This window comes from Mustela nigripes, chromosome 7 (genome assembly GCF_022355385.1).
Source record: "Mustela nigripes isolate SB6536 chromosome 7, MUSNIG.SB6536, whole genome shotgun sequence".
In the NCBI taxonomy this organism is placed as follows: domain Eukaryota; kingdom Metazoa; phylum Chordata; class Mammalia; order Carnivora; family Mustelidae; genus Mustela; species Mustela nigripes.
The window spans coordinates 99,885,902-99,905,115 of record NC_081563.1 but is presented as its reverse complement, the minus strand read 5'-3'; the positions used below and the strand labels follow the sequence as shown (position 1 = coordinate 99,905,115).

Sequence of the window (19,214 nt, the reverse complement as noted above, 5' to 3'; positions counted from 1 at the left end):
TTTTTTTTTTTTTTTTTGAAGAGTCTCCTAGGCCTTATCCATCCACAGAGATGAACAGTAACTTCACTCAGATGTTGTTTTCTAGACATGCTTATACCTTTTCACCAGGTTGATTGCCGTGTTCGTGTAGGTCTCCCTCAAGAAGCCACCAATTCCACTGACTATAGGTGACAGTGCTTCCAGTCAGAAGGGTGCGCTCTCATTCCCCATTCACCAATTCCATTCTTCTTCTGTGTAACAACACTTTGCTTAGAAATGCTCTAAGAGCAACAGGCAAAGTTTGGATCAAGAGCAGTGCTACCTCAGAACTTGGCTACCTTAAAATTAGCAGATTTAGTTTGGGGAGAAAAAATAAAATACAAAATGTTCAAAGGAAACAAATAAGAGGCTTTCCCTCCATGAGGAAGTAGAAAGTTCTACTCATGAGGAGTAGAAAGTTCTTTACTGCTTTGCATTATACTTTGAGGAGCCGTGTTTCTGGTTGTTTCTTTAGGGGTGGTAGGACACAGTGTCATGGAGCCCGATTACCTCACAACCAGACCTAGCATGAGATCCAAAGCCTTCCTGACATCTCCTCTTCCCTAAGAACAGATGTGTCCATTGAATGTTTATAGATTCTCTACTGTAGATTCTGAATGGAATATCTTTAGGTGAAGTAGCACTTAAGACAAAAGAAGTGGTCACCACCTTTAGCTTCTCGTCTCTTTTTATCCATCTCTGTCCTCAGTCACGCTCTCGTTTAAAAGACCGATAGGCACGGTTATGCTGTTATCAACACCACCCAAATCAAAATACCCATCTTTCCTTTAGTCTCCAAGTCCACCTGAGCCCCATGGGGGGGGGGGCGTTTTTGAAAGAGTGAGCACCGTCTGATGTGTGCCAGGCACATCCCAGGCCATATGCTCAATTCTTGGAAATCAACCAGGTAGCATGATAAGTTTTTCACTGAAAACTTCCTACATTAACCTTGGAAGTTTTGCTAGAGAACTGGAATCTTTTATTATTAACCTGGAAGATGGAATTGAAGAAGGCCAATCAGAGAAGGCACTGAAGCAAAGCAGCAAGGACCTTGTGTAGCTGCCGCTGGGTCAGCCAGCTCCCTTGGCCGAAACATAGTCCTTGCAATGAATTGAATTTCTGATCCAGCAGACTGTTGATATCTGCCACTCCCCACCCCAGCTTCCGACCCACACATCATTATATGCCGCGGAAGATGAGTTTTGTGTGAGAAGCTGTCACTGTTTTCACTGTTGGCCGCTGACAAGTATTAGTCAACTAACTGCTGACAGCTGAGGCCATTCTCTGACTGGTGAGATATCACAGGTTTTATTCACTCACTGTTCTGTCCCCAACTATCTTTATCAGCATAGATTTTCCCCACCCTTGTTCACACACACACACACACACACACACACACACACACACGTGCCCGCATTTGCCTGTGGTTTGTTTATTCATCCCTTTTTAGCTTGTCTGTTGAGAACAGGCAGTTTCTTTTTAGATTTGGGATCACCTGTCAGCAGAGAGTGGTGGGGCTTTGGTCTTCTTCTCTACCCCTTGGATCGATAGCATTATCATCACAGTATGTTTATGTCTCAAGGTAAAGAATAGTCCTAATGGCACCCCTGAGGGGCTCCTCTGGTCTTCCAAGCGAGCCTGCTGGTTGGCCCAAATCATGGCAGAATTCATCTCTCATCTTAGCTGTTGTTAGTATCCATGGTTATGTCTGCTCTGGCTCATTTCCTAGCCTTCCTAATACAAGTGCAAAAAAAATCAAAGATGAGATCCTGGTCAATAAAGCCCTTCTGATCTATTGCTCTTCTTCCAAAATAACAAAAATGATAATACCTCCTTTACAATTAATATGATTTCCAATTTCAATTTTGATTATGTAACTGTGGGCCTTTTCCACAACATGAAAAACACAGTCTCAAACAGCACAGTTTGACTGCTGTCACAATCCAATCAAATTGAAGTTGTAGATAATATTCCTCAAATAGTATTATTATTATTATTATTATTATGTTCAATTAGCTAGCATATAGTACATTATTAGTTTCAAGTAGTCATTTAACGAATATATACCAAGGGTCTATTTGACTCTGGCGCTGTTCTGGGCACTGGGATACAATGACAAACCATAAATACAATATCGCTGCCTCCTTGAAGCTTATATTATGGTGGGGTTGGCAGTGGGAGGGGGGTGAACTTCAGAAATAAACACTAAACAAAAACACACAAGATGGTGATAAAAGCCTTGTGGAGAAATGGAGTAGGTAGAAGAACTGCGGGGAAGGCAACTTTCCATCAGCTGGATTTGGGAAGGACTCCCTGAGGAAGAGATGTTAAATAAAATCTCAATGAGGATCTCCTCATTGGTGGAAGAGCATTCTAGATGGAGGGACCAGACAATGCAAATGCCTCAAGACCAATTTTAGCATGTTGGAGAAAGAAGGTTGGAGTGGCTAGAGCATGGTGTGTTAGGGGGAACATGGTGTAAGATTTGGTTAAAAAAAAAATCATAGGAACAGATAATGTCTGACTATTGAAGATTTGATTTTATTAGAACTACAAAGAAACCAGTGGAAGTTTTGAAGTTTTAACAAGCTCACTTTACCTGTGAGTAAAAGTGGGTCACAAACACCAGAGACCAGTTAGAAGGCCATAGCAGGAAGACATGATGGCAGTTTCTGGAAACGGAGACAAAATGGACTGATGTGTCATATTCCAGACATAAAGATAAGAGGATGTGTTGATGGATTCAGATGAGGGGTAAGGGGGAAAGAGGAATCTAGGATAATTCTCAGATTTTTAGCATCAGGAACTTTGTGGATGATGGTGCCACTTGCTAATATTAGGAAGACGGGCTGTGAGGCATAGATTTTGTTGAGAAAGTTAGTAGTTCAGGATTTTTCCAGAGTAAAAAGGACTTTTTTCCAGAGTAAAAGAAGACACTTAGCCATATGGGATGTCAAGAAGCTAGCTAGTTAGATAGATTAGATAATGATTCTAGAGAGATGTTGACAGAGATACAGATTTGAGATTCACATGGCATATAAACGAGATTTAAAATCATGGTTCTGAAAAAAAAATTTTTTTTAATAAGATAAAATCATGGTTCTGGGTGAGATTCACTAGAAAGAGCATGTGGGCTTGGGACACCAAGACTTCCAGATAGGCGGCAACAGAATAGAGAAAGAAAGTGTTTCACAAAGAAGAGTTAAGACTGTGAAATTCTACTGAGAAATTAAGTAAGGTGAGAAAGAGAAATGATCACTGGATTTCACAAAGGGAAGTCATTGGCATCTTTTCTCAGAAAATCCTCAGAGGGGTACTGGAGCCAGTGGAGTGGGTTATGGGGAGACTATGAAGTGAGAAAGTACAGAACAATAACACAGACGGCACTTTTAAGGAGTTGTACTGTGAAAGGAAGGGCAAATGGGAAGATGTAACACCAAGGGAAAGTTAATAGTCTTTTGTTTGTTTTTTTCTTTTTATAGGCAATTGTCACCTACCAAAAGAAAGTGATTTATCCTCTCCAATTATTCCTCTACTAAAAATTTCATTCTCTCTTCCAATAGAGACACGACCTGAAAGTTATAGTCCTATGCATTAAGAAGGAAAGAGCTGCTAGAAAAATGCAATTTGTCTTCAAATATTAATTGTCATGGGTGTGTGAATTCTCCTGAGTTCCATAACCTTGTTACTACATTACTACATGTATATTCCTTTTCAATTCCTTCTTCAATTGTGAAATATTAACCATTCCAAGTGACTTTGAAAATCCATATATAAATTTACTATTTTAATGTTAGTAAGTTAATTATCTATTATCCTGGAAGCTAGATACGAGTGGAGTCATCGTATCATATACTTACAATACTGAGGGGAAAGATCAACTCTGATGAGGTTCATTACCATTATGAGGGGGACAAGGACCTCCAAGTTCCTTAGCCCCCACTGTATGCTTGGGTGATGTGAAATCTCCAAATGGCTTTTGGTGCTCTCCTGCAAATGATCCCCTTCTCTTGGGCCTCTGCTCTGACAGCCATCAGCCATGCTCCATGCAGTTTGACAACCTGACATAACAGAGCAGAAATGCTGTGCTAAGAAAAACCAAACTTTAAACACACACATATAAAAGCACTTTGTGGAGACTTGCAAGGATATGTTTTCACAATCTTTCACTAAAAGAAATGTACCCTTCTTCTAGAGGTAGGGAAAAAGCAAAATGCCAAAGCATAATAAGACCAGTGAAGAGTATTCCTCACCAAAAAGTAGTTTGTTGTCATTGGGTTCTGGTTTAGTGGAAGATTCCTGTCCGTTGGTTATAAAAGAGAGTCACAAGTCCTAGACCCTTCGAAGGGCACCCAGTGTATTAGAGCATTAAACAGGTTCACACTTCCAGTGGAGATGGGCATGCCACAGCCAGAGAAACTCCATCTTGACAATATTGACTCTGAGGCCATGTTTCTCTTTCTGCTGTATAGATGGCGTCAATGCTGCAACTGGGCCCAACCCTGCTTCAGAAGAGGCTGCTCAAGTGTGTAAAGATGAAGGTATGAGACCACTTACTACATCGAAAACTCACAAACTCATGGAAGACCATTTGGATTTTGTTTTTGTGGGGAAATGAAGCAGTGAGCAAATCTATCTAATTCTCTTCAAGCACCTCTATTTCCAACACAATCAAATATCCTGGCCACTCAGTTTTATTCTGTATCTGCCCTTTCAGAATTTATATATACATTTACATTTGTTCCTCTGAAAAGTAACTCTTTATTAAGTAGGAAAAATAATCAAAGAAATTATGTTCAAGGAAGATTGCCTATTTGAAACACCAGAATTAGGCAGTTCTGCTGTTTACAGCTACTCATTAGGAATAAGTACAAAGGAGCGGCATTTGGAAACCACCTACTGGGGGCTCCATTATCCAGACATGGTAAGAGAGAAAATTTGTTGAAAGCATTCTATAGAAATAAATCTTTGGTGGGAGGATCATCCCTCATTCTATGAACAGTTACTATGAGAAAATGTTGCACACCCAGGTATCCCCAAGGAGAAGAAAAAAGTGAAGGAAAATCACATTTAAACTCTAGGGACAAATTTGAGGGAGAAATAGTGGGGACATTCATGTGCAGATGATACAGTTGAAAAAATTATCTGAAGGAAAATGTAATAGCCCTTTCTTTTCTCTCACCCTGATTAACTGTCTCCAAACAAAAAGGTAATATTATTTTATATCTGTCATTGGTAGCTATTAAAAGCCCCTCTATAGACTAGATTGTTGTATTTATACAAATGGGCATCTGGTAAACCCATGTAAGCTACTTGGAACTTTTAGATAAATATGCTGGATGCATTTGTTTTAGTTTGGAGTGATACGAAAATAGATCTATACTTGACATTGATACTTGCTATTCCTTGAACCACTATTTAGAAAATCAAAGTCATTTTACAATTTTAATACTCAGTTGTTTGCCTAATTCCTTTCATTTTATGTTGTCTGGTATATGGGTTTTCCTAAATAAGGTGTCTTGTGTCATGAGAGTAGTTGCTAACATTGTCAACTCTGGGGCTAGATGGTTGAAGCTTAAATCCTGTCTCTGCCGCTCAAAATCGATGTAACCTTTGACAAGTAACTAAAGGAATTAACAAGTAATGACAAGTAATTAACCTCTTTATACTTTTGTTTTCTCCTCTGTGGAGTGAAAACAATAGTATCTATCTTGAAAAAATACCATATACTGTCAATTGCTCAAACTTTTCACCTGGCATGTGTACAGATTGGACTCTCCAAAGACAGACTCTGTGATGGAGGTTAGGAAACAAACATTTATTAGGGAGAGCTCTTGGAATCAACACCTATGAAAGAGAAAGGGTCAAAGCAGAACTGGGTAGAGAGGGAAGTTGAGCTGAAAGGCATTATCAACAGAAGCCACAGCTAGTCTGAGGATAACATGACCCTTCTGAGATGTCTCATCTGGGGTGAAAGAGTCAGCTGAGTAAGACCTTCCATTGATAAGTCACCCGATATTGGTTACCTTGGGAAGGGGGCATGGCCTTACATGAGGCAGAGGTCTTCCATTGAGGTGATCTTGATTACCTGAGATGAATGAGGGCTGCATGCACCTGAGAATAAATTCTTCATTTATTCTCATTATTATTATGAATGAGATTAAATTCTTCATTCCTGAAGGGGGAACTGTGTTACCCAACGAGCATATACCACACTGTCATTTTCAGTGATTCTTTTTTTGATCATTGCCACTTTTTAAATGAATCCCTTAATTCTCCCCTTCATATTACTCAGACATGTGTTCTTACCTCTCTGGTTCTAAAGCCATTTTTTATATCTAAAAATGTAATAACATAGATATCCACATAGGTTCTGATAAGAAACCCCGGGTTATCTTAGAGAGAGAAATAAACCTGACTCAGTCACACTGGAAAGACAGAAAGTGGTGTTCATCTTAGGCAAATAATTTTGGATATTCTAGTCATTTAGCTTGTGATAAAAAATTTTAATGTCATGAATTTGAATGGCAGAGTTTAGGAAACAGAGATCGTCTACTTTAAGTACTTCAAGCTGAGATTTTTTCCTGTTGAGCTGTTTGGTTTGGAGATATTACACCTTTGTAGAAACACTGTTTGTGATATTTCTTGATGCTTTTAGGATCTCACACCATTAATTGCTCATGCCAGGATCAATTTCTCAGAATACTTTTACTTTTTTTTTTTAACGTGAAACTTTTAGTGGTGGTGACTCCAACAAGTTCTGTCACGTATCACAAATGCAATTCCCTAGGAAGATTAAATGTGAAGTTTTAGGGATTTTACTGAAATAAACTGTTAATATCCATTAACCTTTTGATCTTGGGGAAACGTGTTTTCAAATCCACATTAACATGTAGTCCAGTTGCAATTAAAAATAGAACACAGAAGATAGGATTTTTGCCTCTTCCTTCTGAAATAGTATATACACGAGAACACTGTTTTTTTGATTGATTATCAGTCAGTACAAAACTCAGACCAAGTGTCTAATGCATGTGGAACTGGCATCTTGACTGACATATACATAGCTTGGCACAAAAAAGAAATGAATTTGCCATTAAAATCCTCCCAAGACGGAGATCAAGTTGAGATTAGAAGGCAGTAACATGTGTTGAAGATTCATTTCAAGCATTCGCCATTATTAGCTTTTATGCAGAAATATAGCTCTTCCTTGGTGACACTTGGGCTATTTGTGAGCTCTGCAGTTTTAAGATCGCTTATAAAAAATGCTTGTTAAGGTCTCCAGTTTAAATGGCAGAATATTTTTGCTGACCAAAGGACCTGAAGGAGCCCTTGCTTTCTTGCCTTTGCTTCCAGACTTAGATCTTGACCCAGCATCTTCTTGGGTTTTAGAATCGCTGATATTATGGACTGACCTTCGCTCTCCTTCTCTCTCTCTCTCCCTCCAAAATAATTCCCCCAAATTTGGAGACTCACCAGTTATTCCTCACTTTCCTTGTTGATTAGCTGGGTTTACATTTGTAACTTTCGTTCGCCCAGAAAATTAGTGTCTTCTAAACTGCGAGGACTGAGAACAAGCCAACAAAAAGTGAGCGGGCTGATGTCACATTGTTTGGGATAGGAGACTTTTAAAAAATTAAAATAGGTCCGTGAAAGTTGGATTTCAAGAGAAAGTGTCTTCTGGGGTGTCTTCCGTGCCAGCGATTTTGTTCAAATGTTCTAGACATATTTCCCACTGGGTACCGAGAATGGATGTTCATTGCCCATTTACTCCACATAACTGGGAACAATGCACGCTGCTAACAGAAGGAGGTACAACTGATTGGCTGTTGGATCAAGAGCTAGATTGTGCACTACAGACTGAAGGCACCTGTTCCCAATGACTCATTACAGACCTCGGGTGGGCAGGAGTCGAGTTGGGAGGCTGAAATGCGAGGAGGAGGAATGTTGATGAATAATTCATCCCCAGAGTGCGGGGATGCCAGGGATGCAGCAGCCAGGACTGAACTGAAATGCACTCCAAGGTAAAGCTGGTCTGAGAAAATATCTGTAGGTTCATAGGAGTTCTTAAGTTAGTTAAAAACAGACATGTACTTATCTCTCGAGGGAGTTCTTTCTCTACTGGTAAAAATATTCTGTTTATTTAACGGTGGTTTATACTTGAAATCCTTAAAAACAAACCTGAGATGACAAATGTTAAGGCTTATAAACCAACAAATGAGGAGGCATTCCGATGAAGGGGAGGATAAACACAGGAGTAAACTTTATGCCAGGAATATCAAGTGCTCTGGTTGAAACTTCTGCAGAGTTTTTATTTTTATTATTATTATCACTATTATTTAAGATATAGTTATTCTTAATTCAAGGAGAACTCTCTGTGCTAGTTGTCTCAACCCTCTTAATAGCTCATCCTTACTCACGGCCAAGGCCAAGGTACTTTCCCGGAGGGGGAAGAAAAAAGTGCTGTTTCAACACATCCCAATCCTCCTGTCTTATTATTTAATCAGTACTTAATTTGAATTTGAAGGTCAACTAGACCAAATCATATGCTCATTAATATTAAAAGAAAAATCAATTAATACTCAGGTGCATGCACGCCTGAGCTTGTATTCCTTTGGAGCTCTGTAAGTCCCATCATGGATGTTTGGGTGTTTATGAAGTGCGATATCACCTGGCGAAGGATTTCTTAACCCTTAATCTGGTGGCAGACACCCTCAAGGTCACGATTTCTGTAAAATGAGAGCAATGCTTGAACAGGAGTCAGCTCTGCAAGGAGAACAAAAGAGAAATGATGAAGTTATGTATGAGGAAGTGGAGTCGGGTGTGTGCCAGAGATGACCATACATGTCCCCAGCCAGCGGTCCCTGGAAGCCTGGCCAAATGAGGTTGGTTCCCAATCCTGGCCAAGTTATTCCTCCTGTCTAAATCATTGCAGGGAAAGAAAACATTGTACCACCCATGAAATTCCTCTTGGGCTTCTGCAGTCTAATTTTTTTCAGGCTTTTGTTCTATTCTTGGTGTTTGTCAGCCCCCTACTAAGGGTTCTGACATGGTGGGACAGAGCTGCCCCCTGTCTTGGATCTGCGTTGGTAGAGTTTCTGGATATACTGTAACACCTGAGTTATCACATGGATTTTAAGAGTCTGAAGTGTGGAATCAAAGTCATTGCCCTCTGGCAGCTCAGTGAAGGGGAAAGAACTAAGATGTATGGAGTGTCTCTGGCACTCAATGTTTTACATTTATGTACAATGTATTCTTCATTTCATGAAAGGGTAACCCAAGATTCATAAGCAAGAGAAAAATGTGTATCTGTGTAGTGGGGGAGAGGAAAACAACTTTATTACTATTTATTCCCAGCTGATATTGAAGTGGTATTTACATTTCGATAATCCCCTCCAAAGATAGCATTTTATTCTATTTTTAATATAACAACTATTTCTTTTTTCTGCCTATAAGAAAAAAATTTGAAACTATTTGAAAATGCAGGGAAACATAAAAGGGAAAAGCCTATGACCATTTTCCCTTTAAGAAATAAATTATGAAAAAATATTCCTCATTCTGATTTTTTAGTTAACAGTGCACCATGAATATTTTCCCGTGTCTTTAAATATTCCTCAAAGACATGATTTTTATTGGAGGCATAATATTTCATCATATGGTTGTCTGAGAATTTACACAGCCGGTATTCTAATGTTAGATTATTTTGTTATTTACAGTTTTCTCTCTATTATAAATAATAAGGAAATGCAGTGCATAGATTTTAAATAAATCTCTGTGTATTTCTATGATCAGTTCCTTAGAATAAATTCCTCATTTTTTTAAATTTACTTGGGAAAATGTTAAAATATTTTTATTGCTTACATTTATTTTCTTATTTTAACAGTAATGGGTGTTTATTATATGCGAAAAAAACAAGCAAAATAGAAATGAAAAATATCATCCATAATCTCGATCCTAGAAACAAACATATATAATATGTGGATATATAAACTTTGTCTGTTTCTAGATTGCTATGGATAGATAGATGGATACATAGATAGATGATAGATAGATAGATAGATAGATAGATTTTTAGAGCATTATTTATTGATTTCAGAGAGAGAGGGAGAGAGAGAGAGAGAGCTAGCACAAGCAGGAGGAGAAGGGGAGGGAGTGGGAGAGAGAGATCCCAAGCTGACTCTGTGCGGAGTCCAATGCAGGGCTTGATCTCATAACCCTGAGATCATGACTGAGCAGAAACCAAGAGCCAAATGCTCAACTGACTGAGCCACCCAGGTGTCTGAAACTGTCTTATAAATACAACGTAGATTGTGAAATTATTTCCATGTGTTTTGATAGTCTAACATTACTTAATTGTGCATCCCAATGAATGAATATTTATGTTACTTTCCCTTCTTCATTTGAGTCATTTCTTCATTTTCAGCTTTAAATTCTGTTCTGGTCAGGAATATCCTTTAACTTAGTAAATGTTCATGATCATTTTTGTTAAAAAAAATGCAATATATGGAAATGCATGCAAATCTTTGTCTTTTCTACAATGAATAGAGTTTACTCCTCTTTTGATTCTTTAAATAATTGTATATTCATTGTAAAAAAAAAAATTTGAATCACCAAAGACAGTATATGGAATAGAATTTTTAAAACATAAGCTATCACAGCGCCCTGAGATTACTAACATTCACATTTGGAGGGCAGTCCATCCTTTCGTGTATCATTTTCTGGATATAGGCACCCACACAAAATTTTACTTAAGTTGATCATATAATGTGTGATTTTAATACAACTTCCTCTTTTTTCTTGTTTGCTTACTTCCCACCTTCCAATAATTCAGTGAGTAAAATGTACTGATTAAGTATATTTAATTATACTTAAGTATAATTAAGTATATATAATTATATTGTTTTATCCCAACTTCTGGAGTTCAGACTCCAGCTCTACCATGACCTGTCTGACTTTGGGCAAGTTCTTTGTCTCTGTACCTCACTTCCCTCATTGGGAAACTAGGAATTATAATAACACATCCATCACAGAATACTAAACATTGAGTCAATCCATTTATACATGTCAGGAGAGCCTGATATACAGTGGGAGCTCAAACTTTTTATCCATGGTTAATATATATTTATAAACTTCTTTTATAAATATTGTATCACCTTCTACATACTTTTCTGAATCTGGTTTTGTTGTAGGCAGCAAAACTTTGTAGAAATCCCTCTGAGTCATTTTGTGTAGATCTAATTCATCCATCTTAAAGCTCCTGTGATATCCCATGACTTGGAAGTACTATAATTTATTCAGCCATTCTTCTGTGATGAGGGAGCACTTTTTCCCCACTTTATTGCCATACAAACAATGCTATATAGATGTCATTGCCCATATATCCTTATAAGCAGTGCTTTTATTTGTATGGGAAAGATTCCAAGAGTGTGAGTTCTTCCTTTGTGGAGTATGTGTTTTTAATAGATACTGCCAAAATGTTTTCCCAAAAGGCTGTAACAATTGGTATTTCCATTGGCAATTGTGATTTTTGTTGTTTTCTAATATTTGCCAGTTCAGTCGTTGGAAAATAATATCTCTTACTTTTAAAACGTCAGGATTGTTATTCCAAATTTGCAGATAACTGTGGCTCCAAAAGTTTAAGAAACAGTTCTGGTTACCCCAAAGGTAGAACCAGAATTTGGAAACAAAGTCTGCTTAAACCCAAAGCCCATGTTTTGTCCATGATACCATGCTTCTTCCCACATCATGCATTTGGAGCCAGAGATATTCCTTGCCTGAGTGAGGTGGGATGCAGATAGGTCCAGAGTAGTCAGCAGCATGCGAAAGACCCAAACAAGGTGAGTAGGACAGTGAGCTTGAGGCAAAAGCAAGGGGAGTTTGGAGCCTACTTACTTGGTCCACATTGCAACCGGTCCTATGATGAAATGTGTTCATAGAAATCTCCCATCTACCCCACCAGATATAAAGTCCAAACTCCTTTGTATAATATTTATGATCTTACCATATAGTCTGGCTCTATATCTGCACATATCCCACTGTGTAACCCAACTCACATGTGTGCGGTTTCCCAAACCCCACTGCTGTACAAAGTTCTACCTTGGATCTTTCACATCTGTTTTCTTTAAGATTCAAAGATTCATTTCCAATATCTTATCTGTTCAGGAGTCATTTACTCCATCATTCCCTTCCTCCCTTTCTCTCCTTCCTTCTTTCCATCAACAATTATCTGAGCAAATATTTTTATAACAAGAATTATATTAGATGATGCAGCGGAAGGACATGCACATTTTCCCCTTTCTTGATTTCTCCCCTCCTCGTTGCATTTCATTCCACACAATAGTGAACTGTCCTTTCTAGTTTCTTGTCAATTTGTTTGTAAAACTTCAAAACTTACTGTCACTTTGTATCAATATTAGTTATATACAGGGCTTCTCTAACTCACTAGAATGTCAATATCTGAAAACCAGGTAACCCAGTCTCATTCATTTGCATGTCCTGTTCCAAGCCCAACACAGTGACTTGTGCACAGTAGATCCTCAACACTGGATATACACAGCATATGGTAGAAAATGAGCCACTTATAACTGTCCTAATATCATGGCCATTTTGCCAAAATATTTATTACTATTATTAATGGTCCTAATAGAGGGAATTCCCTTTCATAATTTTCCTCTTTCAGAAATGAATTTTCCCCAAAATGTCATGCTAGAAAAACACAAAGGTAAATTCAAAGCAGAGACTTCCCTGTTTTTTCACTTTCATTTGGACAGTTCTCCCCTATCAGAGAACAAAATAAATTCCTTCTAAATGGTAAATATATATAGATTATTTGCTATGGTTAAAGCTCATTATTTATGCTTAATTTATGATAAAGCTTTTCCAATAAGCTTTTCTAATGTTTTGATTAAATATGCTTTAAATTGGATTAAATGGGTGAAAGTAGATAAAATCATTTATCTTCTTTTTAGTATTAAAAGTATATTTTATCTACTGCAGTTTAAAATATTCTCAGGTGGCTATTGGAAGTCAAGTAGCAGTTGCCTTACAATTATATTTTCATATATATATGATTTTTCTTTCAAATCAAGTGTGACTGTAATTATATATTGGTAACATTCAGTTTAGTTCTATGATGTCTTGGGAAGCATTTCTAAAAATCTGATGAGTGAGACTTGGAAACAAAATCATCAGATTAGGATATAGGGATTATTTGAATGGGGTTGCAACCCCTTTCCCCAACACACAATACTGGACCTAAATTTAAGTCCAAATAGGTCTAAGTTAGTATGAGCATCCTGAGGTCCATTTTCAGATTCACAGCCCTAAAATTTTGTGTTCTTTGGTGCAAGTAATGCAGCCTTTATGAGCCTCAGTTTATTTTGGATTCACAATATCACGGCTGTGTGACTTTAGGTAATTTTTTAACATTGTGCCTCAGCTCCTCCTCTGTAAAATGAGGATGATAATAGTATTATATCATGAGGTCCAAATATCAACATTGGAAGAAGTTAATTCCAGTCCTCCTGAATGACTTGGAGGCATTCAGGACTTTGGAGGAGGAAGTAATTGCAGATGTGGTAGAAATAGCAAAAGAACTAGAACCAGAAGTGGAGCCTGAAGATGTATCTGAGTTGCTGTAATCTCATGAGAAGACTTAAATGGCTGAGGAGTCACTTCTCATGGATGAACAAAAAAAAGTGGTTTCCTGAAATGAAATCCACTCCTGGTGAAGACTTATGAAATGACAACAAAAGATTTAGAATATCACATAAATATAGTTGATAAAGCATAGTAGGGTTAAGAAGACTGATTCCAGTTTTGAGAGAAGTTCAATTGTGGGTAAGATGTCACATGTGACAGAGAAACAGTCTGTGGAAGAGTCAATCCACATGGCAAATTTCACTGTTGTGTTAGTTTAAAAATTGCCACAGTGACCCCAGCCTTCAGCAACTACCAGCTTAGTCAGCTTAGTCAGTCAGCAGACATCAACTTAGAGGCAAGACCCTCCATCAACAAAAAGATTCTGAGTTGCTGCAAATTCAGGTGATGTTTAACTTTTTTTTTTTTTAACAATTAAGTATTTTTAATTAAGGTAAATATATTGTTTTTTTAGACATAATGCTATTGCATACTTAATAAATGACAGTGTAGTGCAAACATAACTTTTTATGCACTGGGAAATCAAAAACTTCACTGAACTTGCTTTATTGCAATATTCACTTTATTGCAGTGGTCTGGAACTAAATCCACAATATCTCCAAGGTAGATGGAGCTCATAGATACAAACGGTGATTGCCAGAGGTGGGGGATGGTGAGTGGGAAAAATGGATGAATTGTTTTTGTTTTTACTTTTTTTTTTACCTTAAATAAATGGAATAAATTTATATTTACCAAAGATTAAAAAAAGTATTCAGGTCACATTAGAGTACATCTCAAAGTGCCTCAGAGAAAGTAACAAAATAAACTGACAAAGAAGAGGAAGAAGATGAAGAAGACAACGAAGAGGAAGAGGAAGAAGATGAAGAAGGAGGAGGAGGGGAAGGAAGAGGAGAAGGGGGAAGGGGAGGAAAAGGTGGGGGAGGGGAGGAGGAGCAGGAGGAGGAGAAGAGGAGGAGGAAGAGGAAGAAGAAAAAAGCAAACAAAGCTCAGCTCCCTTCTTTTACACAATGATAACATATTTTCAGTGAGAGAAACTAACTTTTAGTTCTAGCATTATATGGAGAAAAGCAACATTTTCCAATGGTCATGAGGTGGTCTGGTGTATGACTTCAAGAGAATTTTGTGCCTTTTTATACCCTAGTATAATACAATAGATACAATAAAAAATCAGAGATTAGCAGTAAACACAGACTACTTCTGGGTTCACTTCTATCCTTACATGGACATGGTTAAGGAAAGAAAAAGTTTTGGAGTGATTTTTTTTTTTAAAGCACATATACATTACTATTTCAATTAAAAACTAAATGTTGGGGGCACCAGGGTGGCTCAGTGGTTAAAGCCTCTGCCTTCGGCTCAGGTCAGGGTCCCAGGGTCCTGGGATTAAGCCCCGCATCAGGCTTTCTGCTTCCCTTCCCTTCCTCTCTCTCTGCCTGCCTCTCTGCCTACTTGTGATCTCTGTCTGTCAAATAAATAAATAAAATCTTAAAAAAAAAAAAAAACTAAATGTTGTACTTTAAAGGAATTTGAAAGGATTTCAAATTAATTTTGAAGATATGTACTTTGGCCACTGCATGAATGTGACTACCCTGAACAACAGAGATCTGACAGTGGTTCATGTGCAATGGGACGTGATCATATTCTAAGTGAGCAAAGACACTTAGAGAAGGTTATATTAAAGAATTGACTCCACATTCACAAGCAACATCATGGGGCTCTTGCTCAGACATTCCCATGTTTAAATGTTATAGTATTCATCAGAATGTTAATCAGTGTTCTTATAAAAAGACTTCTATAGCCAAAATGTTTGAAACTACAAGGTTAGACAAAGTTGAGTAGTTTCTACAGATTTCTCTGCTTTCTCAGTTGTCTCAACATCCTCACAGGCACTGAGAAGGTCTGGTGAAGTGGAAGCGTATGGCATTTCCCACAATAATTCACCAAATCTCATTAAAAAACGTTTGCTTCTCACTCATTTATAGGTAGACTATTTTTAAATCCAACAAAACATAGTTTGGGAAACAAGTCCACATTCTATCCAAACGAGTTAAGGAATATAAAGTTTTGATTTCAATAAATCATACTCACTATTATAAGACAAAGTAAGCAATGATGGAATTACTTTTTAAAAAATGAGGTCTGAGTTTCTTAAATTTGTGGTAGTACAGTGTTACTGAGGAAACGTTCTCCCAAGTTTCAGAAAAGGATGTAGCCTATCATAGTTTTTGACAATAGATATTTTCATGAGCAGAAATATGTTGTCCTGCCTCATTCCTAATGATTCTTATTGTCATCTATTTCTTTCCACCACGGTTCCCGGGGGGTATATTTATTGCAAGAGACAGAGCGAGTCAGAGGGAAAGACAGAGAGTGTCTCAGAACTGCTGCATTCCCTAACAAAAAGAAAGTAATAATTGGCGAGCTAGTGGTAGAGACTGGAAGGTATTTTAATCAAGTACAAAGACAAGGTTTCCTAACAAGCATCGTTGGCATTTACTGAAAAGTTTGTCTTTTTATTTCATTTGGAAATTTGCCCTGACATTTTGTGCCAGATGTGTTAAATTAAAGTAGAAAGACAGGCAGAAGGGACAGTAACACTCATATACACATGTGCATACACAAAACAACACATGTACACACATATGCACACACACATATCGTGTGCACACACTGTGTTTTGAGACCCAAATAAATCTGTATGGGACAGCCTTTCTCCCAGCTTGATCTATGATTTAGGATGTTACCGTGATAGTGGCAGACTCATCGAAGTCTTTCAAAAACTATTAAATACCTTCAGTTTACCAACTATCCCTAAATGTTGTCTATGCCAACAGTGGTATGAGAATCAGTTCTAAATATTCCCTCCATATTTACTTCTGTTGAAGTAACCCTTCGGTTGACTTCTGTTGACCTCTTCCTCAGAGTAGACAGTTACGGACTTGAGACCATTCTAAGGGGTCTCTGGATCCCTCTTTTCAATTTCACGGGGAAAAGCAACCATATTTTCTCATCCTGCAACTTCCTGCTTCCTGTTTTCTGCTTTCTGAGACTTCCTTCCAACCAGAAGTCCTAGTGTAGACTAGTCTAGAGAACTTGTATCTACAGCTACTCATGTGTTACCTACTATCAATATTTCCCAGGATCAATGGGAAGACAGGAGTTGCTGAAGCAAACCTTTGCACACATAGGCCTTCCTCTTCTTGACAACATTTTTTGTCCACGGTCTGAGCCCCTCCTCATTTCCTCTCTAGCACTTCTCCCAAGGTTTAGCCAAAAGAACTTAGCAGAATCTGCCCCCACTTTATTCCGTGAAACATCAATTTTTCTATCTTTAATTCCTTTCCCCTCCTCCTACCTAATGGGTCTCCTCTTTGAACCATACTTTCAACTCTACAATCTCTCTTCTTCATCAGGGGTAAGGAAACCAGGAATTTACTTGTGGTCCATAAGGTGACCATATGCCCTGGTTGGTTTGTTTTGTTTTAAGTACAATTACAACTGCAAAGATTTTATCTTCTTATCAGACCACATAATATGATTTCTGGGAGGAAAATAATAAAAGGAAAAAAAATCTTCCTGAGCATAAGCTATCACCCCCTTGGAAAACTGGATTTGACTGTTGTTTCCACAAGTTTTCTGCTAGTTTTTCAAGAGGGAAAAAATGGAGGTGAGATGTAAAAAATAATAGTTATATGCTTCCCCCTCCCCCTCAAAATATCTTTGCTGTCATGTCATGTCATCTTTGCTAATTTTTCCTTTATTTTGAAAACGCTTTCAGATGAATAAAGAAATTGTGTGTCCTAAGAGCTTTGCGCAGAGATCCTAACTAGGTAGATTTGAATAAATGGCAGTCGGAAAAATATAATGCCCAAACGTCATCATCTCTCTTAACTCTTTCAGTGACTCTTTTAGATGGACTATGAGTTAGGTAATGCTAGCTGCTGTAACACAAACGTCAGGAGACATGTGTTTTCTCACGTCCAAAAAGTCCACAGTGGAAGGCAGGGTTCCAAGCTGTCATTCAGGGACTCAAGCTGATGGAGGCTTGTGAGTTCCAGCCTGCAGCTCCCTAGGTTGTCCCGAGTCTTGACATCCAGTCAGCAACTAAAGAGGAGAGAAAAAGGTTTGCACACAGCAGGGGTTTTTTTATGGCGGGACTGAAGAGTAGCACCCAGCACTTCTGCCCACTTTCTGTTGACCAGAACTCAGTTACCTGGCCCCGCCTGGCTACAGGACAGATCTTCCTGAGTCCTTCAGGCTTCTCCTTCCCACGTGACTAAAATGAGGGAAATGGATTTGTTGAACAGGTACCCAGTATCTCCTAGAGATGAGTGGTATTATTATTATTACAGTCATTGTCATTATTATTTTTATTTTATGTCCCTGATTTTGTAAATGAGGCAACCAAGGGGCAGAGGGAGAAGGAGAGAGAGAATTCTCAAGCAAACTTCCTGCTGAGCATAGAGCCAGGATCCTGAGATCACAACCGCAGCCACAATCAAGAGTCAGATGCGCAACTGACTGCGCCACCTGGTCTCTGCTATATTCCAAAGACAGTAATGCCCAGTTCTAAATAATAATATATTGGGATTTTTGTGTGCCATATTAAAGTTGGATCATGCTATAATTTTTATTCATTTTTTGTATCTTTCCTTATTCCATAATCACACTTAAAGTGGTTCCCTCAAAACGGACACCTGTCATGAACAACAGGGTCTTTGCATGTGCTAAAAAATGAGCAGATAGCTCGACAGAGGCTCAAACAGAACTCTGATTCACGAGTTTGCTTATTGGTTTTCCTGTTGGCAGATATCTTCTTATATTTGGTCTTGGAGTTCAATATTTGTGTTATATAGACAGCTGGTTTTAATGAGTCTAAGGTCAAGTGTATATATTTGAACCCTCTGTGAGTCAGCTAACCTATATAGATAAAAAAAATGGTCATAATCATATATGATACTTGAATGTGATCTTATTTCTCAAGTCAAGTAAAAGGTGACGGCTCCCGAGGCTTACTTCCATTACCAGACAAAGCAAAATAAACAGATTACAGCCCACTCTGTCTTGAATTCCTGTAATACCTGCGTGCTTCCATCAAGGTAATAAAGGAAAAAAAGTAAAAAGTGAAAAAAGTAACTGTAAGATGCACCATGACAAATTCTCCTTGTCCCTCCATTTTTGTCTCACAGAACCTTCTCTCCTCTCACTATGCTTCATGCTCATGGTGGCTTTCCCTGGTCATCTTTTTAGGGGGAACCTTTCTCTACTAAAGCTTTATTCCAAGCCCCTCTTATCACTTCATTATTCCTACTGCTATCTGTAACTTTGTAAACCTCTTTGTCCATCTCCCTCCACTGTAACTTAAATTTCATGGGGGTCTGTGTTGTTGATCATTTTATCCCTGATTAGTACACAGTCTGGCCCAGAGAAAGTACCAAGTAGCAGTTAAAAAGCGTGGGTGTTGGGGGCTTGGGGCTCATTCTGCTGGGCACTTGGCTCTTGATTTCTTCTCAGGTTATGGTCATGGTCTCAGTCAGGGTCGT

The 19,214-nt window shown here is 38.2% G+C and overlaps 1 protein-coding gene across 1 annotated transcript in view; it reads left to right on the top strand.

The window, feature by feature from the left end:
* Positions 1–19,214, top strand: part of MACROD2 (mono-ADP ribosylhydrolase 2) — a 1,932,176-nt gene that overhangs the window by 1,829,740 nt on the left and 83,222 nt on the right. The window contains exon 13 of the mRNA XM_059406514.1: positions 4,491–4,559. Within this exon, the coding sequence (XP_059262497.1) occupies positions 4,491–4,559 (69 nt within the window). The remainder of the gene's footprint in view (positions 1–4,490; positions 4,560–19,214) is intronic.